The sequence below is a fragment of the Protomyctophum bolini genome (assembly GCF_963924005.1).
Source record: "Protomyctophum bolini genome assembly, chromosome: 4".
NCBI lineage: Eukaryota > Metazoa > Chordata > Actinopteri > Myctophiformes > Myctophidae > Protomyctophum > Protomyctophum bolini.
In genome coordinates this window covers 38638772-38665567 of record NC_137865.1, presented here as the reverse complement: position 1 = coordinate 38665567, position 26796 = coordinate 38638772, and the positions used below count along the sequence as shown (strand labels likewise).

Below are 26796 nucleotides of genomic sequence, written 5' to 3'. Positions count from 1 at the left end.
CACTCACTCACTCAGTCTCAGGGAGTCTTCTGGAAAGGAGAAGAATGTGCACATCAGTGCTGGATGCGGGGCTGCTCTGCATATCACTGAAAAACTTACTCAACCCACCAGAGGAACAGCAAAGTAACTTGTGGTGGTGAAAGCTGTCATGACGTTTCTTTTAGACAGTGTAATTGTGCAATACCGAACACAAATAGTGGGAGGCAGCAATACGCCGGCGTCTAGTCTGCCGGAAGGTCAAAAGAAGAAGAAGAAGATGCTGTCGAGTCACGTAGTAGCCTACTCCGACCAGCGGGTGGCGATAGTTAAACTATTATTTCCTGGAAAAAAAGAAAAAAAACATCCAAAGCAGACGATCCGAAACCGTAGACATTTAAATGTCTTTGTTTTGGGTTGCCTTCATGGTCATCATTTAACAACAAAACGATGGACACGTACAGGTACGTTTCGGCACAGATGCACTAACCATTTGCACGTTACAGCAGGCACGTCGATGTTTGTGTAAACAATGGGATTGTGAAATGGTTGTGTGTGTCTAGTAACACCAACGTCTTTGTGCTGGTTGGATTTTCAGATAGGCAGCTTCTCGATCCCTAGCTGTCCCTCTTAATCAAAGCCTTTTGACGATAAAAGGCTCGTACTCGAGTGTCACAGCCAACATGCATTCCGGTTTATTGGTATAGAAATCCACGGTAAAGATGGAGGAGAAGGAGTACACGTCTCTGACGGTTCCTTCTACGGATTATCTCCAGCAGTGGTGAGTGCGATCTGTGATGTTGGAGGAGGAGGAGGCTTCCATGGAAACCTTGTGTGTGTGTGCAACTGTGCATCCTCAGGCATATCACTGATATCAGCATTGATGTGTGTGTTTTATTTGGACGTTTAAACGTGATATTGTGTTGCACGTTGCATGCACAGGGAATTGAGAGAAATACATTGATTGGACATACAAGTTGTATATTATGCTACAAAATCCAATATATATTACAGGTATCCAAAATCCATTAGGTCGTCTTCAATTTGTGCATAATTTTGTCATTGTTACTGTACAGCTCAATAATAAGATATTTAAGAGGGAAATTATTGCTTTAGGGCTGATGTTCAAAATAATTTGTGTTCAGAACAGTGGATAAATCCAGCTACAAAGCTGTGAATCAATGAAAAGCAAAATATAAGAGCTCAGTTAACACTTAAACGTTGACGAGTTGGGGAGAAAACAAACAGATGTATGACATTGCATGATATACAGTATACAAAGTATATATTGTACAGTGTGTATGTATATATATATATATATATATATATATATATATATACCGGTATACATAAACACACACCGTATGTAAATGATAAGATTGAATATTATGCGTCTTATTCCTCTGCCTCCCAGCCTTCCCGACTACTATTCCAATTTTGTTGTTCATATTCATTGTCATTCTCGACTTCTTCTCTTCTCATTCTTTACCCCCCCCTCTCTCCTCCTCTTTGCTTTTTTTCTGTCTCATTATCTTTCTCTCCATCTTCTTTTTCTGTTCCAACTCTCCCTGCTCTTTCTCTCTTGCCCTCCACCTCCCTCCCCACACACACACACACACACACACACACACACACACACACACACACACACACACACACACACACACACACACCTTTCCTTCCCGCTAACTATTTCCAACCCCCTCTCATGTTTTTTTTTTTTTTTTTTGTCTCATGTCAGGTATCAGAACAGTCATCAGACGGAGGGCCATAGAGTTCTTCAGTACCACAACCAGGATCCGTACTCCTCGGAGGCGTTCGGAACCGAACCGCACCTGACGGAGCTGGAGCCGGCTCTCCACCACCACGACTTCCCTTCGCATCAGAGCTACGCCTCCTCGGCCCTCCACCACACCCTGGATTACCATACCTATGAGGAGGACCAGCACCACCCCCACTATGGTCCCACAGCGGGACCCCAACAGTCCTCCTATGGGCAGCCTCCTCCCGTGGAACCCTTTCAACAGGCTTCCTATGGGAAGCCTCCGCCTGCAGAGCCATCTCAAGGTACTGTAAATCTATAAAGTACAAAATCTATATTTTTTATGTATGAAAACTTTTCAACGTGGAAAACGATTATGATGATTATGACAAAAATAATTGCGATTATGTAATAATTGTGACAGCCACGCCTACTTCTGTATCTCTCTTTCAGCTGTGACGCCAGGCAAGAAGAAGAGAGGAAGACCTCCGAAGCGGAAAGCCGGAGAGGAGGGAGAGGAGGAGAGGAGCGCTCAGGATGAAGAGCAGGAGCAGGCGGCGGCGGCAAGGAAGGCCAAGAGAACGCTGAACCGCTTCAACGGCATGTCAGTGGACGAAGTTATGTCCAAAACCCTGCCAGACATTATAACCTACAATCTTGACATTTTGATTGTGAGTTATTTAATGGGGATCATTCAGTCAGTGGCCGTCTTGGGTGTATTTGTGTGTACGTGAGTGTGAATCGGCACCGTTTTGTGAGGAAGTTCCATTTGTGCACACGTGTATTTCAGTGTTAATTGATTCTAGAGGTGCAGCGGGTTTTAGCACTAGCATGTCTGAGAGTTCTGAGAGGTCATTTTGACCGTTCTTTTTAGATTTTGAAGTTGATTATCTTTGCCCATGAAGCTTTCATGGGCATCAATATATTAATTGATCAAAAAAGATGATTAATATACCTATAATGGTTGCAGCCAACACTTAATTTTCCATTTTCTTTATTAGTAACAGTTTTTTTTAAATCTCTCCCCAGATTGGTATCAACCCAGGACTGATGTCAGCCTTCAAAGGACGCCACTACCCCAATCCAGGAAACCATTTCTGTATGTTACGGTTCACAGTCCTCCTTTATTACACCTCTGGGATTATTTTGAAAGTGATCCTGATGATTATAATATTAATATTATATGGTGGGAGGGGCTGTTATTGATTAAGAGGGTTGCTCTGGGGCACTTGGACAAGTGGGCTGTCCTTCTGATTACTAGATGGCCTCGTGAGTCTCTACCCTATGGCCACCCTCAAACAGCTAGTTACATAATATGGTCATGTCTTGAGCGTGATCATTTCAATATGAATACAGTAGATCCTACCAAAGAATCCCTCTACATTTGAGTGATGCAAAGTTATGACCATCTTCTCTTTATAAGTAACTCTTTCTCAAAGAATGCCTTACAAAGCAATATGTGCAATATCCTACTGATTGTGCCATATAGCATAGCAACATAACTGTAGACTACTCTGTAATTCTTGCATTTCTAAAAGTTGCAAAATTGTTGTGAATACAGATTTTAGAATGCACTCAAATGCACATGAAAATGGCATTTCATGGTTGTACATCAAGCTATACAAATGTCACACTAAATGTATTTGTTTAAATTGTGACCTTTAGACCTGGAAGAGCCATTATTGGACTGTATGTCTTTCTTGTTTATCTGAACAAATGAATTTAATCTCCTTCGCCTGTGTTCATTTATCCATGTTGTACACTCTCAAATAGTGCTGCACTATTCTTGCTCAAATAGGAAATCTCGATTTTACTCCACAAGAATTGAAATCATGATTCTAATTATTTCCATGACAATATTTATTGTCTTATTGTCTACGGTGGCTTAAAAGGACAACATCAAAGTGCTCAACTTAAACCTCTAGTCTCTCTCTTGTAGCAAAAAACAAAATTAATTGGACAGCCACACTAGTGCTGCATGATTCTTGCTCAAATTTAGAAATGAGATCGCATAGGTGTCTCAATCTAGATCTCTATTTTTTTCGATCATTTGTGCAGCACTACTCTCAAAGTTCTAACAATGAGGACTGTACTGTGTCATGTGACCCCATGCAGGGAAGTGTCTGTTCCTGGCCGGGTTCACAGACGAGCAGTTGAACTTCATGCACGACCAGAGCCTTCCAGAGAAGTATGGTATCGGCTTCACCAACATGGTGGAGAGGACAACGCCAGGGAGCAAGGACCTGTCCAGGTGAATACTTATTGCTGCCTTCACGCAGACAGATACAACAATACAGTGTACCATTCATTTTCAATGGAATAAAGCGACGTGGACATTCAATGATACAGCGGACGTTTGTAGCTGCTGCAAAAGCTACAACAGCTACCAAAAAGTTGAGCTGGTTTCAACTTCAGCTACAAACTTACAAAGCACAAAGCTTTGCATCTTTTGCATCTGCCATTGTGAACTCATCATGTTTTGTTTTAGTTGTAAGATTTATTTTGGGCTTTTAATCCTTACTTGATGGGACAGTAAGCCAAAGTGCAGTAACTTTGTTTTTGGACCCTTATTACACGGAGTGGAATATTCCTCAGAATATTGCTAGCGGTGTCTCTTATTATTTTCCTTTAATGTCTATTCTAGTAAAGAGATCCGTGAAGGTGGTCGGCAGTTATTGCAGAAACTTCAGAAATACAAGCCTCTCATAGCAGCTTTTAATGGAAAAGGTAAGACGAATATAATACACATTTCTAATAACTAACATAACTTCCTTCCTTTTTATTGGTTTTATTTTATGAAAAACCAAAAATAAAGAAATGCTTTCTTTAGGATGTGAGAATTTAATGACATCACACTTGGAATGGAGAGAGAGAACATACGTTTACTTGATCACTCGTCAATCATGGTGTTTTTTGTTTTGTTTTTCCTCTCTCTCACACTAAATTGTGGCGATTTACGAACATAACTCGCTTTCATTTCATCCAGTCCTTTTCCATTCCAGGAAGGGATATTGAGGGAACATATTAATTAATAATAAATTGCCTAAAATAAAAACGTATTGTATTGTATGTGCATTTGAGGTGACCTTCTAGACCTTCTAGATTTCTGGCCAGCTTCCGCACAAATTAAGCCCTGCCTTTAACCACTTGAACCCAAGCTATTTTTGGCAAAGAAATGTATTGTAGAAGGAAAACTGCATTCCAAATGCATTCCAAATACCGCTCAGGTATGTAGACTAGAGAGGGTTTAAGTGGTTAAGCCATTGTGTGATAAATGTATGTTTTTTTTGCAGGCATCTATGAAATCTTCTGCAAAGAGATCTTCGGTGTGAAGGCAACCAACCTTGAATTTGGCTTACAACCGTACAAAATCCCAGAGACCGAAACGGTGAGGATGCAGCCAGATGGGCATCAGCGTGGTGGTGGTGGTTGCAATGCCCGTGTGTCTGTTGTTGAAATGCCAGTCTTTCTAACCTAACGTGTGGCTGTCTGTGCAGCTGTGCTACCTGATGCCGTCGTCCAGTCCACGATGTGCCCAGTTTCCTCGTGCTCAAGACAAAGTGCATTTCTACATTAAGCTGAAGGAACTACGGGACAAAGTTAAAGACCTCTCACCCAGCCACGATGTGGAGGAGACCAAGTACTCCTTCGATCTTCAGCTAGCAAAAGGTAAACTGACTAAATAGGTTATTTTGTTGCATTGAGACACGTTGTGAGTTTACAGATCGGCTATCTCTGCTATTTCTCAACATTATGAAATGATTATGCAAAATAGCTGTGATTAGCTCAAATAATTGTGACAGGCCAATCTAAATCTAAATCCAAATCCAATGTATAGGTTAGAAGTTGAGAACAGTGTACAGAACATCCCCTGACAAACCTATGTCCACTACTGTGAAAACAAATCACATCACTGTCCCAAATTCTCCCAATAAATCTCTGGATTGTTTTCACACGGTTTTAGCCCCTGCAGTGAATTTAGAAGTCCCAAGACATCTTGGCAGGCATGGATGTCCGATCATCTGGCTACGCGAGACTAGCTTGAGGGCGCTTATTATTGCACACATAGACAGAGCCTGTGGTGTACAAAAGGAAAGCAAGAGCCAGATACACATTCATGAAATTAATATTACGGTTTAACTTTCTGCAGTTTCACAAACAACAGTTTGTCCAGAAAACACAACATGGGAATGTGATTATCGACATGGCTACAGTACAACTGTTTGAGCTGATACTTCACCAATGAGTATATTAGGCACTTGATATAAACTCAATCACTTTGAAGATATCTTTCTTATTCCCTCCTTCCTGAGGACACTGGCCTCTTTCAACATCTGCTGGAAGCTCCTGCAGATGTTTTATCAGTCAGTGGTCTCCAGCGTTCTTTTCTATGTGTGTTGGGGAGGGAACGCCAGACAGAGGGACACAGCCAGACTAGACAGACTGATTAAGCGAGCAGGCAAAGTGACAGGGACCAAGCCTGACTCTGTGGTGATGGCAGAGAAGAGGACTCTGGCTAAAGGCTCATACATACTTTTGGTGATAGGTTGCTTATCACTTAAAACAGTGATAAGAGTTGAGGCCATCATACTCGCGGTGATGTCCTTAAGGATTGACCCCGCCTCCCTGTGATTTACCCAACGTCTAGACTAATCAGTGAACGGGGTGATGGCTCCAGAGTGAAAAGACTTGTCTGATTGTCTGATAGTAAAAACAGAGAGATGGGTCTGTGTCCGCGGTGATAGCTGATCATCACCGTGACTGACGTAATGGTGTAGTTTTCCAACCCTTTAAAAACTACACCGCGGTGATAAGCTATCACCAAAAACTGGAGTATGTATGAGCCTTAAGACACTAGCCATTCCGGATGATGTCAGTCACCCACTGCACACAGCACTTTATTCTCAGAAGAGCAAATTCAGTAACAGGTTTTTCTTAAGTCTATCTGTAGCACAGATAGACTTAAGAACTCATTTATCCCAAGGGCCATTAGACTGTATAATGAATCAATGGGGGCCGTGGGGGGGAGACGAGGAGGGAGGGGGTTGGTCAGTTAACGTATTTGTTTAGTTTTTTTTAGTGGTGTTGCACTCTTAACTCATGCCTTTTTAACTTATAGCGTTTGCCTTTTTCTACTGCATTCTATTTACTGATGTAATGTCTTTTTTTATATGTTCATCGTGCTCTTTTTATTCTGTATGAATGTATTGCACTGGAGCTGTTGGACAAAACAAAATTCCTTCAGGATCAATAATATCTATCTATCTCTCTTTCATTGTTTTTCTTATTTAATTCTTAAAATGTTTTTAACTTTGTTCTGCAGAGGATGCTAAGAGAATCTCAATCAAGGAGGAGCAGGTGGACCCGGAATTTGAGGACTGTGGTGGAGCGCATACAGACGAACGGCAGACCACCGACTTCTGCAGCATCCCCTCCACCAAACACACAGGTAACACATACTACTGTAACATCTCCACCAAACACACAGGTAACACATACTACTGTAACATCCCCTCCACCAAACACACAGGTAACACATACTACTGTAACATCCCCTCCACCAAACACACATGTAACACATACTACTGTAACATCTCCACCAAACACACAGGTAACACATACTACCGTAACATCCCCTCCACCAAACACACAGGTAACACATACTACTGTAACATCCCCTCCACCAAACACACAGGTAACACATACTACTGTAACATCCCCTCCACCAAACACACAGGTAACACATACTACTGTAACATCTCCACCAAACACACAGGTAACACATACATACCAAAATGATAACAAAAAAGTCATAGATGGTAAAATCCAGGGTTCATTTAAAGGGGCACTCGACAATGACATCATTCAGCCACTAGATGTTGCACTTGTACATCTGTTGTATCCGGTAATGTATTGTGCACATAGAATGCACAGCATTGGCCGCCTTACAAGAATATAATTAGTGTAAAAGGTACCTTAGATTAATTGAATATGAAGGACCCCAATGGAAACAAGCCATAGTGCTTTTTTGGGTTATAAATCCTCTTAAGAGACCTTGTATTAAACTGTACTTTCCTGTGTGTTTTTTCTAAAAACTGTTAAATAACGCATTTAATAAATAAAATAAATCAAATGCAACAGATACCTGATGAAGGTCAGTGCAACCAAAAAGTTGTATTTGCATTAAAAAATAAAAAAACACTGTGGGAAGGCCGTGTGCAGGATCTCCCTGTCCCTTGAAGTGGTGTGCAAAAGGAATTCTTTTCATTCTGAAGATTTCCAAAAAAGCATATAATTGCTGACCATAGAAAAAATATGGACAAAGCGATGAAGCCTGTCAGTCCTTGAATTGTAAATCGCCATCTTTCTAGATCCGTTTGGGCCCAGCTGGCCATTGGCTGGCCCAGATAACGAGGCGGGACTTCCCCCCCTTCTTCTTCGTTGGTTTTTATTTTGACTCGAACGGGGGGTGGCTCCCGATCATAGACTGTAACGGTAGCTTGACTTTATGTTTATGGTCATTTTTTTAATAAATGGGACCATCATTTTCCAAAGTATTCACGATCATGTTTATTAAGGTAATACAGTCTAGGTGAAGCTGGGCCCAAATACATGGACCTCTATGGAGCTATGGGTTTTTTTTGGGCCCAATGACAGCGCCACAACAGGCCATTATATGAACTTTCAGGAAGTCAGGATTTTTCAGACACTATTGGCTTCACTGCCCCCCCTGGTGCTGACCTTGTTGTAGCCATGGATGTTAACTACTACTGATACAGTTCGTTAGTTAGTGGGTATTTTTTCAAGAGATACAGTATGTGTTTGATCCTGTCTGTGCCTGAACGCCATTTAATTTGTTTACATCTTGTTTACATTGAGTAGAAAACCGGCTTTCACCACTACTACACATTGGGAATTTTAGTTCTGACGGAATTCGACAACAGACGGGATTCAATTTATGAGGTCTGCTATTTTAGTAGTAGTATTATGGAGATGCAAGATTTCTGCCCGACAGCAACATTATTATATCCTCATCTCTGTCCCGGTGTGTTGCAGGGATGGATGGTAAGGAGCAGGTAGCAGGTCACATGACGTATGACCAGTGGATGTCACAGATACCGGACATCAACTGTAACAGCGGCAACGTCGCTCCGGTTCTTCCCGCTCCGCCGGGAACGCAAACATTTGAAGACACCACATGAGAGGAAGCAGAGCAGGAATGACTTCCCAAAGACCTGATTTCATACTTAGTTACGACGCTGGTTGTTGTGCTCCGAAATTGAGCAAGATAAAAGCTCACAAACCCTTCGTTGTGAGCTTGTAGATTGTCCATTTTTGGCACGCAACGCGGGGGCACTAACTAAGTGTAAATGGGGCAGTAAGCATCATTATGGATGCTGTGAATGCTATGGATATTACAAAATGCCCCGTTTGTTGTTTCAGGGCTGCCATTTACAAGCTCTGTGATACTGATAAACATATTTTTTCACTGTTATTTCTTACAACTATTTATTGCATTTCATAAATCATGTGTTACTTACCATTGACTTATTTTAATGTTTGAACAATGGGATTTTTTTTTGTGAAAAAAAAAACGATTTGTACAAGGTTCACCCACCGGAACCTTAAAAGGTCTTAAAATAAAATGTAAAATTGGCACAAAAAAAATGTTACGTTTACTTTATAAAAAAATGTTGAATGGCATTTCTACGAGAATAATGAATTCATCATTGTAGTATGTCAAACCCACAGATGTTATAGTTCATTTCCAAAGTGATCCAATTATTTTGTGCAATTAAATGGTCCGCTAGATAATCATAAAAAGTTGAGTATGTGAATACCAATGATAGTAGGCCTACCAATTCAGGATATTGTTTACTATTGTTTCGGTACTTTTGTGTTTAAACTTTAGCATTGCTACTTCATCTAGTGTAAACTCTAAACAACTATTCTCTCTCTCTCAATTCAATGCAATTTAAATTAAGGTGAAGTAAAACTAAAATACACTAAACCGCGGTGAGTCGGAAAACCGGCGAGTTCTCCGGATACCTTTCAGACTAGGCGGATGATTGGGAATGAGTTTGCAGTTCTAATTGCATTGGGAGTTCATTCTATTATAGTTTATCAGAATTCTAAAATAGAATAATAACACTATACCTAATACCTAATCAAGTACAAAAGGTATGTAGGCCTATAGTAATAATATCATCAAAATCAAACCCAAGCAATACGTTCAAACTAGGTCATAGGAAGTGAAGGCCTAGTAATGATTCATATCTGAGACATATGCTGCTTTCTTTAGGCTAATGTTGGTGATTTTCCATTAGCTTGTTCCCAGATTGATGAATCAGAGACAGGGGGGGACGGAGAGAACATATCCATCTGCAATTTCAGAAGGCAGAGAAAAGATGGAAGAAATTGAAAATACAAAAGGAAAGAAAAGATTAATATGTTTCTTGTGGTAATGACTAATGAAACAGAGTCAGCCATACTGTCAGCCCATCCATCTCCTAACTAGTTTAAGAAGATTAGATAGCTAGTGAACAACACCCTAAAAGCCAATTAAGATTAGCCCGGCCATAAACAGGGCATGTGGCAATTTTACAAATAGCCCATAATTGCCATATATCACACAATATATTCATAATCATAAGGCTGGTATCGGGCCCATTCAAAGATGATAATTATGTATAATTTGCACAATAGTACTATTGTGCAAATTATACATAATTATCATCTTTGATAACCTCTTTGATAACCTTACACACATCAAGCTGTTAGCTTGATGTGTGTAAGGTTTGCTTAACCCTGAACACTAAACATATTTTTGTTACAAATATTTCTCATCAAAATAAATATAGGCCTATTGCAGTACAGCAATAGGCCTACATGGCAACTTGAGGTATCTTCTTCGATATTTCATCATGACTTTCACAAAAAAACAAAAAAAAGGTCCCGGGCCGGTTACGGCAAACCGCCCGAAACGTTAGAGAAATGACAGTGGGTTCCTCTACTGCAGTGAAAGAAATTGCGGAAATTGTGGAAATTGTAATGAAATTGCGGAAATGGTGGAAATGGTAATTGCGGAAATTGCTCTTCACTTATAGCTATGTATTTTCAGGTAGATTTAACAATTTATTTTCTGTTAACCAACTTGCTGGCTGGCAGGCAGGCAGACAGCTACTCATAGACAGGCAGACAGACAGACAGCTACTCATGGAGAATTGGACAGGCAGGCAGTCAGACAGCTACTCATAGACAGGCAGACAGACAGCTACTCATGGAGAATTGGACAGGCAGGCAGACAGCTACTCATGGACAATTGGACAGGCAGGAAGGCAGACAGCTACTCATAGACAGACAGACAGCTACTCATGGACAATTGGACAGGCAGGAAGGCAGACAGCTACTCATAGACAGACAGACAGCTACTCATGGACAATTGGACAGGCAGGAAGGCAGACAGCTACTCATAGACAGGCAGACAGACAGCTACTCATGGACAATTAGGCAGGCAGGCAGACAGCTACTCATAGACAGGCAGACAGACAGCTACTCATGGACAATTAGGCAGGCAGGCAGACAGCTACTCAGACAGGCAGACAGACAGCTACTCATGGACAATTGGACAGGCAGGCAGGCAGACAGACAGCTACTCATAGACAGGCAGGCAGACAGCTACTCATTGACAGACAGACAAATAACTACTCATGGACAGACAGACAGACAGACAGGCAGGCAGGCAGGCAGGCAAAGAGCTACTCATGTTATGTTATTATGTTATTATAACAGCTACTCATGTTATGTGCAATAATTTGTGCAGTTATGGAAACAGCTCTTTGTGTTTATGCAAGAAAATGTAACACATTTATTTATTTACATATTGTGTGCATGCACATTGTACTTTGATACATTTTGCGAAAATAAAGCAATTGAAAGAGAGAAGTTATCAAGTATCATTAATCCTCTACTCAGTCTACTGTACTAGGCTACTGTACTATCACTGTATCATCACATATATGATGTGTGTGTGTGTGTGTGTGTGTGTGTGTGTGTGTGTGTGTGTGTGTTGCGCACAGTTGGTGAAAAACAACCATGCTGTTTTCGTGCTCAGACCCAGCCAGCCACACATACCAGGCTATGGTTGCACCACTCAAAAATAAGAAAGGCCATTGTGGGTGTAGCCTATTGGATTTTTCTCTATCACACTTAAACACGGGTGAAATTCACCCGAAAACAGTAGGATTGATTGATTGATTGAAATCTTTATTAACAGTTTGCAGAATTACAGTACATTTCAAGCACAAACTCAATACAAAGACTGTTAACTGTGAGTGGACGACCCAATTAAGCCTTACACTTGTTTACAACAGGGTCCACATTGTTCAATTCATCAAAACATTTAGAGACAAACAAATAGACACTTCTATGTAGTTAAAGAACAGAACAGGAATTCATCATATAGGAAGCGAAAAGGGAAAAAAAGTATATATACAGTGAGGGGAACAGGGGGATAAAAGAAAAGAAAACGAAAGACAGAGTGTAGGGCGCCTGCACACAACACCATGCGTTGATGCCATGTGTGCATATGTGCAGGCACCCAACACCACGTCCATACAAAAACATAGTACAATCCATAGTACAAAGACAGAGTGTAGGGCGCCTGCACACAACACCATGCGTTGATGCCATGTGTGCATATGTGCAGGCACCCAACACCACGTCCATACAAAAACATAGTACAATCCAGATACAAATTCAGCTTTTACAGAGGCCAGTTTCGAATTGCAGCCATCCGTAGGTGCCCTTTGAGAGCAGTTTTGAAGGAGCCAAGGGATTCACATGTCTTAATGACTGTTGGTAGGGCGTTCCACATTTTGGTCGCATAGGAGCGAAAAGAATTTAGTCCCTTGTTTGTGCCGAATCTGGGTTGTACATGGTTTGTTGCACTCCCTCTGGTGTTGTGGGTGTGGACTTCGTTTACATTAAGGAAGTATTTAGACAGGTACATGGGTATCTTGGTGGTGTATCTAATCTTGTGGACCAGACCCATTGCAAGATGCTGTACTCTGTCGTCGACCCTAAGCCATCCCAGCCTGTCAAAGTGGGCAGGGGTGAGGTGGGTTCGGGGGGTGAGGCCAAGTAGGAGCCTGACCAGTTTGTTTTGGGAGGTCTGGAGCCTTGTTTTAAGGGCCTTTGAGGTGCTGTGGTACCAGGAGGTGGATGCATAGTCAAAGAAACCTTGTACAAGGGCTCCTGTTAAGGTCTTCAATGTGTTTTTGTCGACCAGTGAGGAGATCCTGTAGAGGAATCTTGTTCTTTGATTGACTTTTTTGATTACGTTGGTGGCCATCTTATCACCGGAAAGATTGGCCTCCAGGATGGAACCTAGGTAGGTAATTTGATCCTTCCGTGTGATAATATCATCACCAACTCTAACCAAGAAGCCATCTGCCTTTTTGAGATTACTATTTGATCCGAAGAGAATGGATTCAGTTTTTCCCAGGTGTAAGGATAGTTTGTTATCAGCGAGCCAGGTGCAGATTCTACCGAGTTCAGAGCTGAGGGTCTTTTCAACCTGCAGTTTGTTCCTGTCCGAGACCAGCAGTGCTGAGTCGTCTGCGAACAGGAACAAGTTGCAGTCACAAGCTGAAGTCATGTCGTTTACATATATTAGGAACAGTAAAGGCCCTAGTATGCTTCCTTGTGGGACGCCACAGCTCACTGGGAGGGGGGGGGACAGTGTTCCGTTCACTTCCACCATCTGTTCTCTCCCCTCCAGGTAGGATTGCATCCAGCTCACTGATGTGCTATCAAAACCAATAGCTTTAAGCTTGTTAACCAGTATGGAGTGGTTCACGGTGTCAAAAGCCTTTTGGAGGTCCAGCATGACCATGCCGCAGTATTTTCCAGCATCCACCTCGTGTTTGATGTGGTCGCTCAAATAGAGAAGGCATGTGTCAGTGGAGTGGGATGTTCTGAAACCAGATTGGAACTCGTACAACAATTTATTAGTGGCAAGATACTTTTCAACCTGTTCATAGACTATTTTTTCCATCACTTTCGAGATGGAGCTTAGAATAGAAATAGGGCGGTAGTTGCCGGGTTCTAATTTGCTCCCTTTTTTGTACAGGGGGGTTACTTTGGCCAGTTTAAAATCTCTGGGGACCTGTCCTTGTTTGATGGAGAGGTTAACTATGTGGGTGATGACTGGAGCTATGGAAATGGCTGAGTCTCTGAGAAATTTGGAGGGAATATTGTCATGGCCAGTGGCCTTGTGGGGTTGGAGGGCACTCAGTTTCTTAAGTACCTCCTCAGTTGTTACCATTGTCATTTTAAAATCATCTTTACAAACACCTAGGTTTTTGTAGAAGCCTTTGATGTGCTCTACACCAAAACGCCCAGAGTGGGAGGGCAGTTTGTTAACCAGCATTGTTGCAATGTTTGTAAAGAAGATGTTCAAGTGATTGGCTACATCAACCTTGTCAGTGATGAGGGTGTTATTTGATTTGATGTTTATGTTAGTAAACCTGGTTTTAAGTTTCTGACCACAGCCTAGTTGGTTGTTTAGTAGCTTCCAGAGCTCCCGAGGATTGTTTTTGATTTCCTCGGCTTTATCATTGATAAACCAGGGATGTGGGCAGGGAAACGAACCTACCTTCTATGATGTCAATGAGCATCATGGTACTGAAAGACCCACCCACCTCAGACATCAGCAACATTATGAAATTTGCAAAACTATAATCGCTCGGGTGAAAATCAAATTTTAATTTGCCTATATTCCGAACAGCAAATAAATTAGCGTTTTCATTCATTTGTGTTAGTTAGTAAAATATTTATTATTTTTAAAAGCATAAATGACGTCGACACGCTTTCAATCAATCAATGTCGCCGCAAAGCGGGATAGTTCCAAACATTGGAACTATCTACTCTATTTCATTCGAGGTAGTACCTACTACCAACTACCAAGGTAGTACATAACAAAAAAGTTTAATGAACTTGTAACCACCAGAGGGCACTGTTCTACCAGATCAGCTCTTTCCCAACCTGCCACATCACCAGTTACAAACTAAACCCCTAGTTTTGATGGGCGAGAAGAGTGCGCAGCATGTACTGTTATATGTATGTGGCTCGTTGGTCTAGCGGTATGATTCTCGCTTAGGGTGCGAGAGGTCCCGGGTTCAACTCCCGGACGAGCCCAACTTTTAGTTCCATTTGGCCTACTGTAGTTCTCCCAACATTTTCAAAATATATAAACACATTGCTCATAGCCAGCCAAAGAGTAGTTTGCCAAGCATTTAGCCTATGTCTAGAGAAAATATATGAAATGCAAAATCAATGTATATCATAAAATGTATAGCCTACAAGTTAACAGGAAGGCAGAAATGTGTGCAGTTGTGCACCATCTAGATGCAATTATGCTAATAGCCTGGTAATAATAGTTATGATCATACAATTAATGATCTCAGTACATTATCATAATATTTCAATTATGCATGGGGGTGATCGGTGGTTCTACCCTGTGTCTGCACTCTCAGCATGTGCATGGGCTGGACATTACATCAGTTTCAAAACTGTTCAAAATATGTTTATCAAGTCACGAGATGGTTGATTATCCCACAACTATATGTAGTAACTGGTAAAGAGCCTGACTACGCCACCTCCCGCTTAATGAGGGGGGCAGGAGGAACCCCTAGAGTGAAATCCTAATAACTGACCAACTTCCCCTTTAACAGGAACGATTGACAAGAGGCATTTGTGTGGAAACCATATAACAACTTTATTACAATTAACTACAGTATATTTAAAACGTTAGGGCAATATCAATAGGCAAGATAAGATAATAAAGTGACAGGTTGTTAATTTACTCTTAGGGAAGGGCGGGTCGGCCCATGCACACAGTGAAATAAACAAACTAGGGAAGAAAAGGGCGACAGGCCTAGCACCAAAACGAACTAAAATCAAACAATAAAACAAATACACACGAATAAAACCCAAATGTCCCACAGTGCAGTCCCAACAGAAGAGAAGAGTGCCGTGTGCAGCAGGCAGACCCGGCCTTTAACAAGGTTACTCTGTAACATAAATAGAGAGAAACAATTAAAACAAGCCAGTAAGAAAGTAAATCAAATATGCCTAAAATGCCCAAAACAACTCAAATAAACAAAACAAAAGGATAAAACAGTGAAAAACAGTGGCTGGACTGGTCCCTTTAAGGAAACATAAAAACATTAGTGCCAGCCCTAGTATAGTACAAACACTATTCAAATCATTATTAAAAGAACAAACAATAAAACCTACTTTGATTTGCAGTGAACAGTGCAATCAATGTAAGGGCAAGGGCAGGGGGGACATCAACAGCCTCACAGCTATAAGAGAAGACAGTGAATTAAAGTGATATTAAAGCGCTGCATTTAACTACACAAATACATGCAGTGCATAGAATATATATATACTGTTTTACCAGTCTCTCAATGTCTTCAAGCACAGCAGCAGATCACGTCACTTCACAGTGTATTGAAGAAGTCATTTGAAGACTGGAATAAACAAATAAATACATTTAAATAAGGTCAAATAAAACAATAGTGATACAGACTAAAGTGCTAAAACAATGGCCAAACATGGCATGTGCTCTACCAAACAAAGCTTTGGCCTACCATGCTTCACTCTGTGAGAAGGAAACCAGGTCCTGCAGCAGAGTCAAAATGGATCTCTACTAGGAGGAACAATGCTTTTGTACTTCCTGTTGGTCATGTGACTAGATCACATGAATGGTGCAGTAGGTGCACCATTCACCTCAATTCCCACATATACATGTAATGTATCAAATGCACGTGTTAGCTGCTCAGGTCGACAACACTTGCTATAACATTGTGGGTATACTAACTTGATGACTTGATTAGAACTTGTACAAAAAACAGACCTTGGTACTACTACTACCCTCTTTGGCCACTGGCACTGACTGTGTATCACAACATCATGCAAGAATTTCATAATACACCTGCAACATAAAAAAACAAAACATCTTTGCCACCACCCCTTCGCCTCCAAGTAAAACTCCAGGGGAATATACCAAAATGGACAGTGGATAAACACTGACCTGAATAATAATTTAAAACACTGAATGCCTTGATTTTGTAGGCAATAATATAACACATTTTGTCAACCCAGGCCTTCTGTAAAGGCTCATTCATAGTCTGGATTTTCGGTGGTGAGATGACCACCGCTCCGGTGGTGAGGTGACCACCGGAGCTGAAATAACGTTGAGCGGTGGTGAGTAAAAACAGAGAGAATGGCTGGGGTGGTGGTTTGCTCTTCACCACGGCTCGTGACGTCATGTCGTGGTCACCTCACCACCGAAAATCCAGACTATGAATGCCTTATGAATAACGCTTAAAACAGAATAATTGTATTATATTATTTTTTTTATTTTAACAGGCTTAAAAGTAAACCACGTCTCAATGTATGCAAAGGAAAGCCCATGATCAGGATAGGCCTCATTGTTGCATTTTGCTGCTTTAAAACAAGCTTGCAAATTGCGTTCTTGCTTTACATACAAAAGCAGTCTATCATTGTCTTGTATTGTCACAGGATTAGGTTAAACATGTCTGTTAGCAGGCTAAATCCACAGCATACATTTCCAAATAACTTACGTATGTGTCGCTTTCATGAAACCAAATCAAGCCTCAACATACCGGTTAAGCCATTTTAAACTGTCAAATCCCGGTTTAATCTCTAATCCAAGTTTTGTGAAACAGGGCCCTGGTTCTGAAGAGTGAACGTTAACAGACAACACTCAAACAGTGTGTGTGTGTGTGTGTGTGTGTGTGCGCGTGTTTCATTGTTAGTTTGTGTGTGGTGTGTGCTTGTGTGCGTGTGTGTGTGTGTGTGTGTGTGTGTGTGTGTGTGTGTGCGTGTGTGTGTGTGTGTGTGTGTGTGTGTGTGTGTGTGTGTGTGTGTGTGTGTGTGTGTGTGTGTGTGTGTGCGTGCATGCGTGTTTCATTGTTTGTTTGTGTGTGGTGTGAGTCACCTGATGAGTGTCATTATCCAGAGAGCTAAATTACTGGTCGTGATTCAGAGCGGATAAGTCTAGGACAGAATGCTACTAATGATCAAAGGGTGGTTATACAGTATAGGAGAGGAGAGAGGACATTAACATGTGTACATGCAATGTATGTACATGATGCAATGTGTTTCCCCCCCCCCCCCCTCTCTCTCTCTCTAATCTAATCACAGCAGGGACAGAGGGCTGACAGGAATCGGGTATCATAAAATACGACAACTCATTTCCCAATTTAAAGGAATAAGGAGAGAGACAAGGTATCATCGGACCGTGATGATGCCATGTCTCTCTCCTTATTCCTTTGAAGTGTCAGACAGTTACTTGAGATCCAGAGAGAAGTTCCCACAAAGTGATGTAAACCATTACACGTTCTCTTCCCAAATAACCCATAATTGCATGCCTGTTCACAGCATAATGTAATTGAATGGCTGGCTTGGAGCTCCATTTGAAGGTGACCTAAATGATGAGTTATTAAGTGTAATTTGCACATATTAAGAGCAGAGGCGGCCACTGCATGGGTTCATGCAGTCGTGTGCTGGCTTTTAATGCAGAGACCCCGGGTTAGCGCTGCATAAAATATATAGGATTTAACATTTCTTTTGTTTCATGATTCACACGTTGGCTAATAAGCAGTGACACTCATGTAACATTCAAATATTCAGGTAAACAGTCATCACCTTCAAAAACCACAAATCCTGCCATTTTGTAAAATCACTGATGTCCCAAATTCACAGTAACATATACAGTACAGTATATACTGTGTGTGTGTGTGTGTGTGTGTGTGTGTGTGTGTGTGTGTGTGTGTGTGTGTGTGTGTGTGTGTGTGTGTGTGTGTGTGTGTGTGTGCGTGCGTGCGTGCGTGCGTGCGTGTGTGTGTGTGTGTGTGTGTGTGTGCGTGCGTGCGCATGGAATGAGATCTTTACAGATTTACTTACAGGGGGGAAAATCTACTCAAGCTTCATACAATGGCCAGCCCCTATGTGCCCTCACCATCAAACAACCGATGAAAACCCATGGTGACATTCGTCATTCTACGGAAATAGAAAGTGAATAGCTTGTGTGTGTGCGTGCGTGCGTACTGTATACAGGTACTGTTACAGTATATGTGTCCACAGCTCTCCTCTGAGACACAGTGTGAGGACCAATTACATATGAAGATGGGTTGAAATTGGGTGAAGTTGTACTTTAAAGGTAAGGTAAGGTAAGGTAATTTTACGTATAAAGTGCCTTCCAAAACAATTGTTACATGGTGCTGTACAATAAAATAATAGAAACAAGAACACAGTCAAAAATAAAGCACCAACAAAATAAGAAGAGCAACAAAAGCAGTCCATATAGAAATAGATACAAACAGTACATTTTTATTTATCCAAAAGAGACTATGGTGTGGGGGGGCAGTGGATCAGGGGTAGAGTGGCCGGATGGGAGGCTCCCAGTTCGATCCCGGGCTCCCCCGGAGCTCTGGACCTCCAATTGCTCCCGATGTGCAGGCCGACGCCTTCCTCCGCCATCGGTGTATGAATGTGTGGGTGAATGGGTGAATTAAATGCACAATCTATGTAAAGCGCTTTGGATGAAAGCGCTATATAAATGCACCATTTACCATGACCATTTATGGCATACGAGGTCAAGGATATACCGAATGGTATATTACGAGGAGTGCATGCATGGACGCTATGGAGACCACGGGGTGAGCCTGAGTATAGTGAAGCCCCACCTGGCTCCCAGAGAGGAGGATAGGAAAGATCCTCTGTATTCCATCATGCAAACTGATGTCAATACCACACTGAGTATCAAACGTGTCAAGTATGTCCCAATTATCTTCATGTCCCACTTAACCGAAGCCTCACCTTCAACTCACACATCAAACAAGTTGCTGCCAAGGCCGCTGTGTGAACCCACGGCCACCTCCACCTTTGCCCTTGTACTCCACTGCTGTGTACATATGCCGCACCTGCACGGATTCAATCTGTATTGAAGTTCATCACGTCTCCCTCAAGCAATCCTCCTGTGTACGACCTGGCACAGAATGCCTGGTTCAACCTCAGCAGACCTCACAGTCACTGTGGAGGTGATAAGACCCAACTCTATCTACGTTATGATCAGACCTCACAGTCACTGTGGAGGTGATAAGACCCAACTCTATCTACGTTATGATCAGACCTCACAGTCACTGTGGAGGTGATAAGACCCAACTCTATCTGCGTTATGATCGGAGTATCTGCAATTTAATGCGAATGTGAGGAAATCACAGAATACATCGTGCAGATAATTCCCAATCTGCAAATCACCACATGGCATCAGCCAACGGCCTCATTGAACCCGATAACAATGTCAATTCCTGGCTGATGTCCCAACCGCCTGTGTGTAGCCGGGTAGCCCTACATGAATTAACAATAATGGAATGAGATCTTTACAGATTTACTTACAGGGGGAAAAATCTACTCAAGGTTCATACAATGGCCAGTCCCTATGTGCCCTCGCCATCAAACAACAGATGAAAACCCATGGTGACATTGACATTTTATTTCTACGGAAATAGAAAGTGAATAGTGTGCATGCGTGCGTGCGTGCGTGCGTGCATGTGTATCTGTGACGTATCTGTGTTCTGAGCTGATCCCAGCCTGTCTAAATGCTAATGACTGTTTGAGTGTACTATGAAATTTCCAGAAATCTACGACTTGCGTCTTCAGTTCAGCAGGGAGTCCAGAATTCAAAATGTACTTGAAAAGTACAAAAGCATTGCCATTAAAAAATGGTACAAAAAGTAAAAGTACTCATCATGCAGATTGTCCCATTAAGTAATCAAATCTTTTGAAAATAGCAGATCTACAAGCTCACAATGCGTCGCATCGCGATACATTGTGAGCTTGTAGATAGGCTATTTTCAATTGGCTGAAATGTATATAGGGCTGAAGTGTTTCATCTATGTCAAATAAATGTAGTGGAGTAAAATACAATATTTGGATCCAAGATGTAGTGGAGTAAGAAGTGAAAGTATTGGATATTGTAAATACTCAAGTAAAGTACAAATAACAAATTTGTTTTCGGGTTCTCAGTTCATAAATTCAAAAAGCTTCTCTTTTGAATGAGTCTTCCAATCTCCTCCCCTACGTGTTTTTTTTACCTTCTCCAATCCAATGTAATTTAGAGCAGTATATACACTATGGCAAGCTTGCATAAAATGCAAATACAAATGCTGGACTGCGCATATTCTGAGTTCTAATGTCCCACAGTCACTCCGTTGTTCAGTAATGCGTGTCTTGCATGCTCTTGTTGTCATACCAATAACCCATTTTTCAAGAAAGATCCTGGTTAAAAGATGTGCATTTATATGTGAAATTACATGTGCAATTACCACATTTGTAATTCATCCAGGAAGGTTTGGGGTGGAAGATGGATGGATGGATGATATGTTTATTGTATTTTAACCTATTGTTTGTCAGTATGGCCCCTTAACTGATGTAATGTCTTTTTTGGAGTGGATCTTCACATATACAGCCTACCTATTGGTGTATTAACTGATTGAGTGACAACATCCATTTGGTTCTGACCTATTTAAGGGTTCCAATGCCATACCCAAGTAACTTGAGAAAGCCTGGATCGGTGCGAAGATAAAGAGAGGACAGGGAGCAAAAAAGTGTGTGCGGACATTCCCCTTTTTTTTAACAAAGGATAAATGCACTCGTAGAGTTGGACACTTCTTGCAGGGGACCGTGTCCTTCTGAAGCCTTATTCCATCCCACTATCTGACTACATTTTCCTGGACCCTCTAATCGGGCTACAATAGATCTATTCCCTTCCTTCTCAGCAAGCTCCTCTTTCATCTGAAGGAGTTCTGTTTTTAGTCATTACTGGTGATGTGCTTCTTTTGATGCTGAGTGGAGAAGAGGAAATTATGACGAAAGTAAATAAAAAAATATGTATCCTTGATGCTCACCTCCTTGACCTAGACCCAAACCAATGGGTGATTTGACCATTTCCGGATCAAAATTAATAAATCCCGCTATTAGCCCCCAGTACAGTTGCTTTTAAGGTATCTTGGTTTAATAGGACATAATTTGAGACGGACAGAACTCCTACTCATACTTTCTTCAGTATTTACAATTTGCAATAATTTTACTTCTACCCCACTATACATCTCAGAGGGAAATATTGTACTCTACTACAATTATAATTATGACAACTTTAGTTACTAGTTAATTGTAGATTTTGATTATTATTACAAATACAATAATCACTTCAATGTGACACATTGTGAGCATGCAGGATACCCTGTGAATTTGTGGAATCATCCATCAAGGGCTTCTGCCAGAAAGATGGGAGGGGAGGGTTAGGGTTTGGGGTAGGGTTAGTGACTTGAAGGTTAGGTGAGGAATATATACTTTACCCCCCTTTTTGAGCAATGCATCAGCTTTTTATTTGATTACTTTATGGATTACTTGATTCTTTGGGGAAAGGGACATTTTTTGAAAGGTTCTTGAATGTTTTTGTGAAACTTCAGCCATAATGACACAGCCAAAACAGAGATGCCAGTTTGAAAGTGGTTAATGTTATCACCTGCGGAAGCGCACAAAACTTTTATTTCAAGACGTGGATCCATTCCAGACAGTTCAATAACGTAGGCTACTGTGTGGATGAATTTTTCATCACAGTCATTGTAACCCAATCCAAGCCTCCACAGAGGGCTGTGTTGACAGCATTTAGACGGGACTGAGGGAAAGCAGACCATGCAGCGCGGTCAAGTTAAGAGCGCTAACATAATACACAGACAGGTTCTAACTTAATATTGCATGCAGCCTCGCAATGGTTTGACATATAGGGGGACAAATATACTGTAAATATAGAAAATCATTTTAAATTATTTTATTCTGTCTGTGCATCCCAAATGAAACCTCCACGTCCTAATCAGTGGCGTCAGGCAAGTTCACGGCGCATACATGTGCCCGTGCGCACAATAAACTTTGGTTATTTCAGACATTTGCCTCACACAACCCTACCTTCTTAATAACTATATAGCTGCAGAGACTGAAGTGAGAGAAGGAAGGCCAACTTTGTTTTGGACTTACTATATCAGCACCTGCTCACACACACCTGCTGACCGTGCACCTGCTACTGACGCAGGCTGACAAACACAATGGAAAACACTGAGGGGTTAGTTAGGGCCACAATTACGTGTGTTTGGGCGTTTGTTCCAAACATAATGTGTAGGACGAGACATTTGATTTGAGCATTTGTTTTTTGTCTTATAAAACTACACAATTTTTGGTACTCAACCTCAGTTGAGTATACCTCAGTCAAAGTAGCCTATATGGATACTCCTGTTCAAATATTACTCATGCAACTACAAGTGAATGTTGCTCTGTCAAATTTGTACTTGAGTTAACGTACTGGAGGGAGTAGTAGTTTGGCTCAGTACATTAGTTAGTTAATCTAATATCTGTGATATGATTGATATAACTGGTGGGTCGCTATGATAATTTCGTACAAATTACAAAGTACATTTTATTTTTTAAATATATCAATGCATTGCTGTATTGACATTTAGAAAATTTCCAAAAAAAATATCAATAATAGTGTAAATAGCAGAACTACAAGCTCACAACACATAACATCATGATGTGTTGTGAGCTTGTACTGTAGATCTGCTATATGAATAAGGCTTGCCGTGTAAGTGGTTAATTCATAATGTATATTCAAAGTCAAAAGTACAATATTAGTCTTTGAAATGTAGTGGAGTTAAAGTCATAATTATCAAAAAAACAAATAGCCCTACTCAAGAAAAGTACACATACTAGTACAGTACCTACACATACTGTCATCCACTGTTGGACACCCAAGTTTGCACAAATGATGACCCCATGGCAAGAGACCAAAAAGATCCCATTTGTGTGACTAAATGTGTCTATATGCCATTATATGTTTCCCTGCTATATGCAGACAGTGGGCTGATGATAATGGTCCAAATGGGTGAGATTTTCAGGGGATGAAAAACTCAACCCACATCCTCCTGCAGGGGAAGAAATAGTATACAGTATTGTATTATCATCGTCATTATATAATTGCATTTAAAGGTTATTTGAGCTCATCGCTAAGCAAGGAAAGTATCAGTGAAATGAATCACTAAAATACTGCTAAGCAAAAATATTGAATATGGATACATTATTTTCCATTTTCCTTTACACAGAAATAACCACTTGTGTGGGCTGTGGGCTAAAATCAGTCCACATTTACATCAATCGAATGGAGAACATCAGTGTCCTCTGTGATGTAACATACTGTATAAGATAGAATAAAACTATTCTTACTTGAAGCTAAACTGCATATTTATGATCTTCACAAAGCCTTCAGATGCGTAGACCTTAGATCAGTTCATTAAAACAATTAAAAACTAATGGGCTGGAGGATAGCATTAGTGCTGACTGCTGAAAAGTAAAGTAACTCAAAAGTAGTAACTCACTGGGGCTCCAGTGGGTCCCCAGCTAAATGGCCAATAGTTATAGGAACCAAATAGAATAGACCATTACAGGTCTGTAACTCTGAACAAAATTAGGTTCCGTTTCACAGTGTAGAATGGGGACCTAATTTCTCCTTTCATTGCGATGGCAAATATGAGACGTGTGGGGACAAGATGATGTAAAGTTTACCTTCATTGTCAATGGCATCTAATGTTTATGTTGCGGACATTTTGAGAGAGAGAGAAAGAGAGAGAGACACGCACACAGGAATACAGGGAGAGAGACACTGCGGTACAAGGCATATAGACAGGGAGGTCATCACAGTGGGCAAGGAAGGACGGAGGCCACTTTTCCAATGTATTCACTGAACATTATGTTCCTACGCTGTGCTAAAACGTCCCATCAGAGCATTGTCCTAGCAATGAGTCCGGTGGCTCCCAGGGAGAGTTTCTTGTTAGATGTGGTAATGATGATGACTGTCCACACAGGGTGTCATGGAAATAACAATGGTGACTGCTGAAAGAAGGGCTAAGAGGCTCTGAGTTGTACACTGCATGGAGTGACATTTCTCTCTCTTGCCTTTGGTGGTGGTATTCCTGTCATGCGTATCATGATTTGTGTTCCCCAGTCAGTCACACAGTCAGTAAGCCAGGTATGTCTTGGTTATGTATGTGTGATCATCTACTGGAAGTCACAGTTACACGGGTATAATTTCAATGTTCACAGGAACACATGAACATGCATGGTCCAATGTGGTATTATGAAAAGACAATGAATCAATGAATGAATTATAATAGACCAAATGGTGGTGCCATGCTTTGCCAATCATAGTTTACACATACTGTACGGGCAAGTCAACAAATACACCTGTCTTTGATCAATACCTACGTATAAGTGGTCAAAATCAATACCTAGTGTATAGTGGTTAGAGCATTGGCCTTTCATTCGAAAGGTTGTGGGTTCGAACCCTGCCTGGGATCGACGTCAGCAAGGGCATACAGTCGCAATGGGTTCCTAACGCCAAATGAAATTGGTTCAGATCTGAGCTATAGGTCTCCTGAGGAGGTGTTGGTTCAGATCTGAGCTAGGTCTCCTGAGGACGTGCGTCTGAAGCCTGTCCTGGATGGGGTATCCGGATGTAAAAACAAATCCATGGGCTCTGAAAATAGTCATCATGCAGGGCATGTTTCTCAACGACATAAAAGACAGATTTTTATTGATTTGGCAGTTGCCAGCGAGTCGTCATTTGGTGTGGAGAATTGTGTGCTTTTTCAAAATGTGCTTCAGGACCAAAAAGATGAATATATTCTGCTGGAGTAGATGATTAGACTATATTAAGATGTTCAATCAAGATCACTGCTTTGCAAAACATTGTTTCTTCAGGGATACATTTCATCATGCAATTGTTCAACTTCTCTATTTTATTCACTAACAGAGACAGTGTATGAGAGAATATGTAACTGACTGCGTACAGTGATGTATAATAATAAATAAATAAAGTCGGGAAATTACTACAGTCTGGTTGCCTCTCTGGCCATCACACTAATAATTCGTCAGACTGTTTTCATCACAGAAATTACTTGTCCATGCATTGGTAACATGGAAACAGGACCAGAAAAAGTAAAAAATCACACCCGTGTGAAGTGAGTGGTGCAACTCCGTGTGTGTGTGTGTGTGTGTGTGTGTGTGGGGGGGGGGTTCCAGACCCACAGAAACGCACCCAGCGAGCCGCCCGTGTCCGAAACGGTTGAGAAATGACAGTTACTGTGTGGGGGTCCCTCTACTGTACCCTCTACTGTACTGTACTGTCACTGTACTGACCCACAGCCACAGGACGTGCCGGCCCGATTCCGGCGATAAATGACAGAGTTAACGTACGTGTGGGGGTCCCTCTACTGTACCCTCTACTACTGTACTGTACTGTCACTGTACTGGCACACCCGAAATCACCATAGTTCATATGTGCATGCGTGTGTGTGTTAGGTTGCGCACAGGTGGTGAAAAACAACCATGCTGTTTTCATGCTCAGACGGACCCAGCCAGCCACACACCCACACACATAGCTCCGTAAGGGAGTATTAGATGCAATCTGGAGCTGTCCATGGTTCTGAAATATCCTTAAAAGGACCAAGCGCCTACAGTGTATAGGCCATGAAGCCAGATCCTCATCATTGTGTTGTGGTTTTCATAATGTGTCTGTCATTAACTTGATGCCAGCAAAGTTGTCAATATTTGATAGCCCTACAGAATTTTGTTCTACTCTATTTGCATATCAGGCTAGTATACAAACTTTCCAATCCATGGAGCACGTGGCGCTCGAAAACTTAATGATTATGAAAGAAACTCCTTCTGATTCAGAAGGAAGGTGGCAAATATAATGACGATATTATTACATTTAGTTCCCATTCGTGACCTTTCCCAGTTCCCATCGAAGGAGGGGGGCCCGGGGCTATACGATGACGTCTTTGAACAGCGTCCCATTTTCTCCTCAAGGGGCTTATAAAGGGCGAGTGAAAGTGTCGTTACAGCCACATTTT

At 41.4% G+C, this 26796-nt stretch overlaps 1 protein-coding gene across 2 annotated transcripts; it reads left to right on the top strand.

Moving 5' to 3' along the window:
- Positions 1-327: 327 nt before the first annotated feature.
- Positions 328-9317, top strand: tdg.2 (thymine DNA glycosylase, tandem duplicate 2). Of its 2 annotated transcripts, XM_080760990.1 has the most exons (11): positions 328-440; positions 575-757; positions 1718-2043; positions 2192-2409; positions 2768-2837; positions 3854-3989; positions 4383-4465; positions 5032-5126; positions 5236-5407; positions 7062-7187; positions 8795-9317. In XM_080760990.1, the coding sequence occupies exons 2-11, from the start codon at positions 699-701 to the stop codon at positions 8938-8940; spliced, it is 1431 nt and encodes a 476-aa protein (XP_080617116.1). In that variant the 5' UTR covers positions 328-440; positions 575-698; the 3' UTR covers positions 8941-9317. The 2 variants fall into 2 exon arrangements, with proteins under 2 accessions (XP_080617116.1, XP_080617117.1); XM_080760991.1 differs by lacking the exon at positions 575-757 and having other exon boundaries at positions 348-440.
- The last annotated feature ends 17479 nt before the right edge of the window (positions 9318-26796 follow it).

Excerpts from the sequence above, each read along its gene's own strand:
- tdg.2 (XM_080760990.1), top strand. The coding sequence starts at position 699 with ATGGAGGAGAAGGAGTACACGTCTCTGACGGTTCCTTCTACGGATTAT. Across the intron at positions 2,044-2,191 it reads GCCTGCAGAGCCATCTCAAG|CTGTGACGCCAGGCAAGAAG; the intron begins GTACTGTAAATC and ends TCTCTCTTTCAG. Across the intron at positions 2,410-2,767 it reads ACAATCTTGACATTTTGATT|ATTGGTATCAACCCAGGACT; the intron begins GTGAGTTATTTA and ends ATCTCTCCCCAG.